This window comes from Salvelinus alpinus, chromosome 10 (genome assembly GCF_045679555.1).
Source record: "Salvelinus alpinus chromosome 10, SLU_Salpinus.1, whole genome shotgun sequence".
NCBI classification, from domain to species: Eukaryota; Metazoa; Chordata; class Actinopteri; order Salmoniformes; family Salmonidae; genus Salvelinus; species Salvelinus alpinus.
The window spans coordinates 4,718,209-4,730,717 of NC_092095.1; the positions used below are offsets into that span (position 1 = coordinate 4,718,209).

Below are 12,509 nucleotides of genomic sequence, written 5' to 3' on the forward strand. Positions count from 1 at the left end.
TTACTGCTGCAGTGCTGGTTGTAGTCATTCATTACTGCTGCAGTGCTGGTTGTAGTCGTTCATTACAGCTGCAGTGCTTGTTGTAGTCATTCATTACAGCTGCAGTGCTTGTTGTAGTCATTCATTACAGCTGCAGTGCTGGTTGTAGTCATTCATTACTGCTGCAGTGCTGGTTGTAGTCATTCATTACAGCTGCAGTGCTGGTTGTAGTCATTCATTACTGCTGCAGTGCTGGTTGTAGTCATTCATTACTGCTGCAGTGCTGGTTGTAGTCGTTCATTACAGCTGCAGTGCTTGTTGTAGTCATTCATTACAGCTGCAGTGCTTGTTGTAGTCATTCATTACAGCTGCAGTGCTGGTTGTAGTCATTCATTACAGCTGCAGTGCTGGTTGTAGTCATTCATTACAGCTGCAGTGTTGGTTGTAGTCATTCATTACTGCTGCAGTGCTTGTTGTAGTCATTCATTACAGCTGCAGTGCTGGTTGTAGTCATTCATTACTGCTGCAGTGCTTGTTGTAGTCATTCATTACAGCTGCAGTGCTTGTTGTAGTCATTCATTACAGCTGCAGTGCTTGTTGTAGTCATTCATTACTGCTGCAGTGCTTGTTGTAGTCATTCATTACAGCTGCAGTGCTGGTTGTAGTCATTCATTACAGCTGCAGTGCTTGTTGTAGTCATTCATTACAGCTGCAGTGCTGGTTGTAGTCATTCATTACAGCTGCAGTGCTTGTTGTAGTCATTCATTACAGCTGCAGTGCTGGTTGTAGTCATTCATTACTGCTGCAGTGCTTGTTGTAGTCATTCATTACAGCTGCAGTGCTGGTTGTAGTCATTCATTACTGCTGCAGTGCTTGTTGTAGTCATTCATTACAGCTGCAGTGCTTGTTGTAGTCATTCATTACAGCTGCAGTGCTTGTTGTAGTCATTCATTACTGCTGCAGTGCTTGTTGTAGTCATTCATTACAGCTGCAGTGCTGGTTGTAGTCATTCATTACTGCTGCAGTGCTGGTTGTAGTCATTCATTACAGCTGCAGTGTTGGTTGTAGTCGTTCATTACGGCTGCAGTGCTTGTTGTAGTCGTTCATTACTGCTGCAGTGCTTGTTGTAGTCGTTCATTACTGCTGCAGTGCTTGTTGTAGTCATTCATTACAGCTGCAGTGCTGGTTGTAGTCATTCATTACAGCTGCAGTGCTGGTTGTAGTCATTCATTACTGCTGCAGTGCTGGTTGTAGTCGTTCATTACAGCTGCAGTGCTTGTTGTAGTCATTCATTACAGCTGCAGTGCTGGTTGTAGTCATTCATTACTGCTGCAGTGCTTGTTGTAGTCATTCATTACTGCTGCAGTGCTGGTTGTAGTCATTCATTACTGCTGCAGTGCTTGTTGTAGTCATTCATTACTGCTGCAGTGCTGGTTGTAGTCATTCATTACTGCTGCAGTGCTTGTTGTAGTCATTCATTACAGCTGCAGTGCTGGTTGTAGTCATTCATTACTGCTGCAGTGCTTGTTGTAGTCATTCATTACTGCTGCAGTGCTGGTTGTAGTCATTCATTACTGCTGCAGTGCTTGTTGTAGTCATTCATTACTGCTGCAGTGCTGGTTGTAGTCATTCATTACTGCTGCAGTGCTTGTTGTAGTCATTCATTACTGCTGCAGTGCTTGTTGTAGTCATTCATTACAGCTGCAGTGCTGGTTGTAGTCATTCATTACAGCTGCAGTGCTGGTTGTAGTCATTCATTACTGCTGCAGTGCTGGTTGTAGTCATTCATTACTGCTGCAGTGCTTGTTGTAGTCATTCATTACTGCTGCAGTGCTGGTTGTAGTCATTCATTACTGCTGCAGTGCTGGTTGTAGTCATTCATTACTGCTGCAGTGCTTGTTGTAGTCATTCATTACTGCTGCAGTGCTGGTTGTAGTCATTCATTACTGCTGCAGTGCTGGTTGTAGTCATTCATTACTGCTGCAGTGCTGGTTGTAGTCATTCATTACTGCTGCAGTGCTGGTTGTAGTCATTCATTACTGCTGCAGTGCTTGTTGTAGTCATTCATTACTGCTGCAGTGCTGGTTGTAGTCATTCATTACTGCTGCAGTGCTTGTTGTAGTCATTCATTACTGCTGCAGTGCTGGTTGTAGTCATTCATTACTGCTGCAGTGCTGGTTGTAGCGCTGAGTGGAAATAGGAAAAACACGGATTTAATGGTTTATAAGAGTGTTGAGTACAAAGTGTCGACAGCGCTGAGTAACAACATAAACATGAAGTCCCTCAGCAGCTCTTTGCTGCGTTCGTTGACCGTCTCTCTGTCTAGTCATGGTTTTAAACGTTGTGAAATCTCACAGTATTAACTCGGCTGTAGCTGTCTTTTACACCTGCTACATTACACGGTCATCTCAGCCATCCGATTGGCCAGCGGTAGGGCCTATAGGGAACTGTCTTGTCTCGCCGGGAAGGCCGAGTTTGTAATATAGTGTTGCTCACTACATTCCCACTATAGAAGGAGATTAGTCATCAGATTTCCTTGATTCCAACAGTTCAGTTAACTCGGACTAGATGTGTTAACCCATATAGTTAAATATAATTAATATATTATGCTGCGTGGCACAGTGTGGAATTAATCATACAAGTGGAGGAAATGCTGAAAATCATTTTGGTTTTGAAGTTGGATTGAACAGTAGACATGGAGAAAGTCTCATTGAAATCACTTATAATGTATGTGTTTCCACCCTAAGGTCATGAACCAATCAGGAAGCACATTTACTACTTTGATTATTCATTTTTATTAACCCCTTCAACACCCCCCCCCCCTCTTCGGAGGACAAATTTCTTATTTTTTTACATACATTTTAAACATAAAATGCCATCAAATACTGTAAAATGTGAAAAATATTGTGATATAATGTTTTGACCTTATTGCCCAACCCTTCATCCTACGTTATCTGTTGTGACATGCACAGAGATTAACTAACTGACAACAGTTACTTCATTCGTTGTCCTTCTTCACTTCCTCTCCCGTCCACTTCCTGTGTGTCTAGTTCCTACAGGTGGGCAGCAGGGACAAACAGAGCGAGCTGAGGTCGTCCCGTTCTCTAGGGGATCTGAAGGGCTGTATACTCAAGAGCTCAGAGAGGGTCCGAAAACACTCCACAGGTTAGTCAATACACACACACACACACACACACACACACACACACACACACACACACACACACACACACACACACACACACACACACACACACACACACACACACACACACACACACACACACCTCGCACTACCCTGCTCTATACACTTTCGGTGCCAAGCAAAACGTCATTGCAGCTCTATCAAGGCAGCGTTACACTTAATTTCTATGACTTCCTGCACTCACATCCACCTCCACGACTTCCTGTACTCACATCCACCTCTATAGGAATGACTTCCTGTACTCACATCCGCCTCTATAGGAATGACTTCCTGCACTCACATCCGCCTCTATAGGAATGACTTCCTGCACTCACATCCGCCTCTATAGGAATGACTTCCTGCATTCACATCCACCTCTATAGGAATGACTTCTTGTACTCACATCCACCTCTATAGAATGACTTCCTGTACTCACATCCACCTCTATAGGAATGACTTCCTGTACTCACATCCACCTCTATAGGAATGACTTCCTGCACTCACATCCACCTCTATAGGAATGACTTCCTGCACTCACATCCGCCTCTATAGGAATGACTTCCTGCACTCACATCCACCTCTATAGGAATGACTTCCTGCACTCACATCCACCTCCACGACTTCCTGTACTCACATCCACCTCTATAGGAATGACTTCCTGCACTCACATCCGCCTCTATAGGAATGACTTCCTGCACTCACATCCGCCTCTATAGGAATGACTTCCTGCACTCACATCCGCCTCTATAGGAATGACTTCCTGCACTCACATCCGCCTCTATAGGAATGACTTCCTGCATTCACATCCACCTCTATAGGAATGACTTCTTGTACTCACATCCACCTCTATAGAATGACTTCCTGTACTCACATCCACCTCTATAGGAATGACTTCCTGTACTCACATCCACCTCTATAGGAATGACTTCCTGCACTCACATCCACCTCTATAGGAATGACTTCCTGTACTCACATCCACCTCTATAGGAATGACTTCCTGCACTCACATCCACCTCTATAGGAATGACTTCCTGCACTCACATCCGCCTCTATAGGAATGACTTCCTGCACTCACATCCGCCTCTATAGGAATGACTTCCTGCACTCACATCCGCCTCTATAGGAATGACTTCCTGTACTCACATCCGCCTCTATAGGAATGACTTCCTGTACTCACATCCGCCTCTATAGGAATGACTTCCTGTACTCACATCCGCCTCTATAGGAATGACTTCCTGTACTCACATCCGCCTCTATAGGAATGACTTCCTGCACTCACATCCACCTCTATAGGAATGACTTCCTGCACTCACATCCACCTCTATAGGAATGACTTCCTGTACTCACATCCACCTCTATAGGAATGACTTCCTGCACTCACATCCACCTCTATAGGAATGACTTCCTGCACTCACATCCGCCTCTATAGGAATGACTTCCTGCACTCACATCCACCTCTATAGGAATGACTTCCTGCACTCACATCCACCTCTATAGGAATGACTTCCTGCACTCACATCCACCTCTATAGGAATGACTTCCTGTACTCACATCCGCCTCTATAGGAATGACTTCCTGCACTCACATCCGCCTCTATAGGAATGACTTCCTGCACTCACATCCGCCTCTATAGGAATGACTTCCTGCACTCACATCCGCCTCTATAGGAATGACTTCCTGCACTCACATCCGCCTCTATAGGAATGACTTCCTGCACTCACATCCGCCTCTATAGGAATGACTTCCTGCACTCACATCCGCCTCTATAGGAATGACTTCCTGCACTCACATCCGCCTCTATAGGAATGACTTCCTGCACTCACATCCGCCTCTATAGGAATGACTTCCTGTACTCACATCCGCCTCTATAGGAATGACTTCCTGCACTCACATCCGCCTCTATAGGAATGACTTCCTGCACTCACATCCGCCTCTATAGGAATGACTTCCTGCACTCACATCCGCCTCTATAGGAATGACTTCCTGTACTCACATCCACCTCTATAGGAATGACTTCCTGCACTCACATCCGCCTCTATAGGAATGACTTCCTGCACTCACATCCACCTCTATAGGAATGACTTCCTGTACTCACATCCACCTCTATAGGAATGACTTCCTGCACTCACATCCACCTCTATAGGAATGAAAAGAGAGAGTGAATGAGTTTTAATGACATCAAGCTTTCTTTTGTCCAGGTGTGAAATCACCTGAACGCTTGTCAATCATAATTGCTTGTTTGTCTTAATGTACACAGTGTTAGTGTAGTGTTAATGTACACAGTGTTAGTGTAGTGTTAATGTACACAGTGTTAGTGTAGTTTTAATGTACACAGTGTAGTGTTAATGTACACAGTGTAGTGTTAATGTACACAGTGTAGTGTTAATGTACACAGTGTTAGTGTAGTGTTAATGTACACAGTGTTAGTGTTAATGTACACAGTGTTAGTGTTAATGTACACAGTGTTTGTGTGCTCAGTGTTTGTGTAGTGTTAATGTACAATTACTACAAACCCTGACACAACCGTGCTGTACAGTAGCCCTGACACAACCGTGCTGTACAGTAGCCCTGACACAACCGTGCTGTACAGTAGCCCTGACACAACCGTGCTGTACAGTAGCCCTGACACAACCGTGCTGTACAGTAGCCCTGACACAACCGTGCTGTACAGTAGCCCTGACACGACCGTGCTGTACAGTAGCCCTGACACAACCGTGCTGTACAGTAGCCCTGACACAACCGTGCTGTACAGTAGCCCTGACACGACCGTGCTGTACAGTAGCCCTGACACGACCGTGCTGTACAGTAGCCCTGACACGACCGTGCTGTACAGTAGCCCTGACACGACCGTGCTGTACAGTAGCCCTGACACGACCGTGCTGTACAGTAGCCCTGACACAACCGTGCTGTACAGTAGCCCTGACACAACCGTGCTGTACAGTAGCCCTGACACAACCGTGCTGTACAGTAGCCCTGACACAACCGTGCTGTACAGTAGCCCTGACACAACCGTGCTGTACAGTAGCCCTGACACAACCGTGCTGTACAGTAGCCCTGACACAACCGTGCTGTACAGTAGCCCTGACACGACCGTGCTGTACAGTAGCCCTGACACGACCGTGCTGTACAGTAGCCCTGACACAACCGTGCTGTACAGTAGCCCTGACACGACCGTGCTGTACAGTAGCCCTGACACGACCGTGCTGTACAGTAGCCCTGACACGACCGTGCTGTACAGTAGCCCTGACACGACCGTGCTGTACAGTAGCCCTGACACGACCGTGCTGTACAGTAGCCCTGACACGACCGTGCTGTACAGTAGCCCTGACACGACCGTGCTGTACAGTAGCCCTGACACGACCGTGCTGTACAGTAGCCCTGAATCTTAATGGAGAATGTTTGACAGACATCGCTCTCCTCCTTCATTCCCACTCGTTTCTAACTCCCTGTATACTATGTGTTCTGTCTCTCTTCTTCATCCTTCTCTCTCCTTGCCCCCCCCACCCCCCCCAGGTTCTCTCCATGCAGGTCGTAGGTCCCCTCCTCCAGGCTCGGTCCCGGAGGAGCAGCAGCAGATTGCCAGGCAGGGCTCCTTCACCTCGATTCACACAGAGGGACAGTTTATACCTGAGGGCCTGGACCAGAAGGTACGAGACAACATATTATTCTCTGTCTCTGTCACTAAGGGACAGTTTATACCGGAGGGCCTGGGCCAGAAGGTACGAGACAACATATTATTCTCTGTCACTAAGGGACAGTTTATACCGGAGGGCCTGGGCCAGAAGGTACGAGACAACATATTATTCTCTGTCACTAAGGGACAGTTTATACCGGAGGGCCTGGACCAGAAGGTACGAGACAACATATTATTCTCTGTCACTAAGGGACAGTTTATACCGGAGGGCCTGGACCAGAAGGTACGAGACAACATATTATTCTCTGTCTCTGTCACTAAGGGACAGTTTATACCTGAGGGCCTGGACCAGAAGGTAAGAGACAACATATTATTCTCTGTCACTAAGGGACAGTTTATACCTGAGGGCCTGGACCAGAAGGTACGAGACAACATATTATTCTCTGTCACTAAGGGACAGTTTATACCTGAGGGCCTGGACCAGAAGGTACGAGACAACATATTATTCTCTGTCACTAAGGGACAGTTTATACCTGAGGGCCTGGACCAGAAGGTACGAGACAACATATTATTCTCTGTCTCTGTCACTAAGGGACAGTTTATACCTGAGGGCCTGGACCAGAAGGTAAGAGACAACATATTATTCTCTGTCTCTGTCACTAAGGGACAGTTTATACCTGAGGGCCTGGGCCAGAAGGTAAGAGACAACATAGTACTCTCTCATTCGTGAGCTGCCCAGTGACACGAGCCTACCAGACAAGCTAAATAAATACCTTCTATGCTCACTTTGAGGCAAGCAACACTTAACCATGCATGAGAGCACCAGCTGTTCCAGACGACTGTGTGTTCACACTCTCCGTAGCCGATGTGAGTAAGACTTTTAAGCAGGTTAACATTCACAAGGCTTCAGGGCCAGACAGATTACCAGGACTCGTACACAGAGCATACGCTGACCAGCTGGCAATGTCACTGACATTTTCATCCTCTCCCTGACCCAGTCTAATACCTACATGTTTCAAGCAGCCCATCAGGTTACCTTGGAACGCCAAGGTATATAACCTAGTTATCATTACTCAGTACTGGTACCCTGTGTATAAAACCTAGTTATCATTACTCAGTACTGGTACCCTGTGTATATAACCTAGTTATCATTACTCAGTACTGGTACCCTGTGTATATAACCTAGTTATCATTACTCAGTACTGGTACCCTGTGTATATAACCTAGTTATCATTACTCAGTACTGGTACCCTGTGTATATAACCTAGTTATCATTACTCAGTACTAGTACCCTGTGTATATAACCTAGTTATCATTACTCAGTACTGGTGCCCTGTGTATATAACCTAGTTATCATTACTCAGTACCCTGTGTATATAGCCTAGTTATCATTACTCAGTACTGGTACCCTGTGTATATAACCTAGTTATCATTACTCAGTACTGGTACCCTGTGTATATAACCTAGTTATCATTACTCAGTACTGGTGCCCTGTGTATATAACCTAGTTATCATTACTCAGTACCCTGTGTATATAGCCTAGTTATCATTACTCAGTACTGGTACCCTGTGTATATAACCTAGTTATCATTACTCAGTACTGGTACCCTGTGTATATAACCTAGTTATCATTACTCAGTACTGGTACCCTGTGTATATAACCTAGTTATCATTACTCAGTACTGGTACCCTGTGTATATAACCTAGTTATCATTACTCAGTACCCTGTGTATATAGCCTAGTTATCATTACTCAGTACTGGTACCCTGTGTATATAACCTAGTTATCATTACTCAGTACTGGTGCCCTGTGTATATAACCTAGTTATCATTACTCAGTACCCTGTGTATATAGCCTAGTTATCATTACTCAGTACCCTGTGTATATAGCCTAGTTATCATGACTCAGTACTGGTACCCTGTGTATATAACCTAGTTATCATTACTCAGTACCCTGTGTATATAACCTAGTTTCATTACTCAGTACCCTGTGTATATAACCTAGTTATCATTACTCAGTACTAGTACCCTGTGTATATAACCTAGTTATCATTACTCAGTACTGGGACCCTGTGTATATAACCTAGTTATCATTACTCAGTACTGGTACCCTGTGTATATATCCTAGTTATCATTACTCAGTACTGGTACCCTGTGTATATAACCTAGTTATCATTACTCAGTACTGGTACCCTGTGTATATAACCTAGTTATCATTACTCAGTACTGGTACCCTGTGTATATAACCTAGTTATCATTACTCAGTACTGGTACCCTGTGTATATAACCTAGTTATCATTACTCAGTACTGGTACCCTGTGTATATAACCTAGTTATCATTACTCAGTACTGGTACCCTGTGTATATAACCTAGTTATCATTACTCAGTACTGGTACCCTGTGTATATATCCTAGTTATCATTACTCAGTACTGGTACCCTGTGTATATAACCTAGTTATCATTACTCAGTACTGGTACCCTGTGTATATAACCTAGTTATCATTACTCAGTACTGGTACCCTGTGTATATAACCTAGTTATCATTACTCAGTACTGGTACCCTGTGTATATAACCTAGTTATCATTACTCAGTTCTGGTACCCTGTGTATATAACCTAGTTATCATTACTCAGTACTGGTACCCTGTGTATATAACCTAGTTATCATTACTCAGTACTGGTACCCTGTGTATATAACCTAGTTATCATTACTCAGTACTGGTACCCTGTGTATATAGCCTAGTTATCATTACTCAGTACTGGTACCCTGTGTATATAACCTAGTTATCATTACTCAGTACTGGTACCCTGTGTATATAACCTAGTTATCATTACTCAGTACTAGTACCCTGTGTATATAACCTAGTTATCATTACTCAGTACTAGTACCCTGTGTATATAACCTAGTTATCATTACTCAGTACTGGTACCCTGTGTATATAACCTAGTTATCATTACTCAGTACTGGTACCCTGTGTATATAACCTAGTTATCATTACTCAGTACTGGTACCCTGTGTATATAACCTAGTTATCATTACTCAGTACTGGTACCCTGTGTATATAACCTAGTTATCATTACTCAGTACTGGTACCCTGTGTATATAACCTAGTTATCATTACTCAGTACTGGTACCCTGTGTATATAACCTAGTTATCATTACTCAGTACTGGTACCCTGTGTATATAACCTAGTTATCATTACTCAGTACTGGTACCCTGTGTATATAACCTAGTTATCATTACTCAGTACTGGTACCCTGTGTATATAACCTAGTTATCATTACTCAGTACTGGTACCCTGTGTATATAACCTAGTTATCATTACTCAGTACTGGTACCCTGTGTATATAACCTAGTTATCATTACTCAGTACTGGTACCCTGTGTATATAGCCTAGTTATCATTACTCAGTACTGGTACCCTGTGTATATAACCTAGTTATCATTACTCAGTACTGGTACCCTGTGTATATAACCTAGTTATCATTACTCAGTACTGGTACCCTGTGTATATAACCTAGTTATCATTACTCAGTACTGGTACCCTGTGTATATAACCTAGTTATCATTACTCAGTACTGGTACCCTGTGTATATAACCTAGTTATCATTACTCAGTACTGGTACCCTGTGTATATAACCTAGTTATCATTACTCAGTACTGGTACCCTGTGTATATAACCTAGTTATCATTACTCAGTACTGGTACCCTGTGTATATTTTTTTTTATTTTTTTATTTTTTATTTCACCTTTATTTAACCAGGTAGGCTAGTTGAGAACAAGTTCTCATTTGCAACTGCGACCTGGCCAAGATAAAGCATAGCAGTGTGAACAGACAACACAGAGTTACACATGGAGTAAACAATAAACAAGTCAATAACATGGTAGAAAAAAAAAGAAAAAAAAAGAGAATCTATATACAATGTGTGCAAAAGGCATGAGGTAGGCAATAAATCGAATAATTACAATTTAGCAGATTAACACTGGAGTGATAAATCATCAGATGATCATGTGCAAGAAGAGATACTGGTGTGCAAAAGAGCAGAAAAGTAAATAAATAAAAGCAGTATGGGGGGTGAGGTAGGTAAATTGGGTGGGTAGTTTACAGATGGACTATGTACAGCTGCAGCGATCGGTTAGCTGCTCGGATAGCAGATTTTTAAAGTTGTTGAGGGAGATAAAAGTCTCCAACTTCAGAGATTTTTGCAATTCGTTCCAGTCGCAGGCAGCAGAGAACTGGAAGGAAAGGCGTCCAAATGAGGTTTTGGCTTTAGGGATGATCAGTGAGATACACCTGCTGGAGCGCGTGTTGCAGGTGGGTGTAGCCATCGTGACCAGTGAACTGAGATAAGGCGGCACTTTACCTAGCATAGCCTTGTAGATGACCTGGAGCCAGTGGGTCTGACGACGAACATGTAGCGAGGGCCAGCCGACTAGGGCATACAGGTCGCAGTGGTGGGTCGTATAAGGTGCTTTAGTAACAAAACGAATGGCACTGTGATATAACCTAGTTATCATTACTCAGTACTGGTACCCTGTGTATATAACCTAGTTATCATTACTCAGTACTGGTACCCTCGTACATCTCTGTCTCAGTCAAATGTGCCTGTTCCCTCGTACATAGTAAGGCTAACAATGTGATTATTCTGTTGTGTTCTTCAGTTGCTGGAGCCCTTTGGGAGTGCAAACAACTCTCTGTCCAGCAGCTGTCACTCAATAGACCAAGCATTGGACAGGTGAGACCCTTTTACTTCTCTTCCATATGAAACATCTATGTATGTAAATTGGTTATGTTTGTTGTCAATAATGTGGAGTGTTTAGTGATTATACTGTTCAGAAACACATGAGGGGCGGAGAGGAGGAGAGAGAGGAGAGGAGGAGAGAGAGGAGGATGAGGAGAGGAGGACCAGTCTATTAACTAGAGTTTGTTGACTGACTGTTTTGAACTGAAGTTGGTTCTGACCGGAGGGCGACCAGGTGCGGTCGTGTCCAGCCTGTGGGTCATGTTCAGCTGTTGCTTTGGCTTTAGAGGTCACCTTCAAGGTGAGAGACTCTGCTGACAATGTGAATATTGACTGACCGTTATATACTGTCCAGACCGCTCGTCCGCGGGCAGCATCGCGCGCATGTTGATTTTGTCAACTGACACAGGACGCGATCAGGACATGCAGGTTTAAATATCAAAACGAACTCTGAACCAATTATATTAATTAGAGGACAGGTCGAAAAGCATTAAACATGTATGTCAATTTATCTATCTAGCTTGCTGTTGCTAGGTAATTTGTCCTGGGATATAAACATTGGGTTGATATTTTACCTGAAATGCACAAGGTCCTCTACTCCGACAATTAATCCACAGATAAAAGGGTAAACAGAGTTAGTTTCTAGTCATCTCTCCTCCTTCAGGCTTCTTCTTCTTCTGTGGACTTTCTATGGCAGTTGTCAACCAACTTTAAGGTGCATTACCACCACCAACTGGACTGGAGTGTGGACCTCAGTTCATCTTTCAATCACCCACGTGGGTATATGCTCCTAAAAACCAAAGAGGAGATGGGAGAGGCAGGATTTGCAGTGGGTCAAGCGTCACGAATAGAACCAAGTTTGGGACACGAGCGTTGTGGTTCAGCATGTTACTGAGAGAGAGAGAGAGAGAGAGAGAGAGGGAAACGGCTCTACCTACACAAGTGTTATCTAGACTGTGGCCTGGGGAAC

General features: G+C 43.9%; 1 protein-coding gene across 3 annotated transcripts in view; it reads left to right on the forward strand.

The window, feature by feature from the left end:
- map3k22 (mitogen-activated protein kinase kinase kinase 22) overlaps window positions 1–12,509 on the forward strand; it is a 114,451-nt gene that overhangs the window by 53,031 nt on the left and 48,911 nt on the right. For all 3 annotated transcript variants that reach the window (XM_071327907.1, XM_071327908.1, XM_071327909.1), the window contains 3 exons: window positions 3,030–3,144; window positions 6,677–6,810; window positions 11,460–11,533. In XM_071327907.1, coding sequence (XP_071184008.1) covers window positions 3,030–3,144; window positions 6,677–6,810; window positions 11,460–11,533 — 323 coding nt within the window. The remainder of the gene's footprint in view (window positions 1–3,029; window positions 3,145–6,676; window positions 6,811–11,459; window positions 11,534–12,509) is intronic.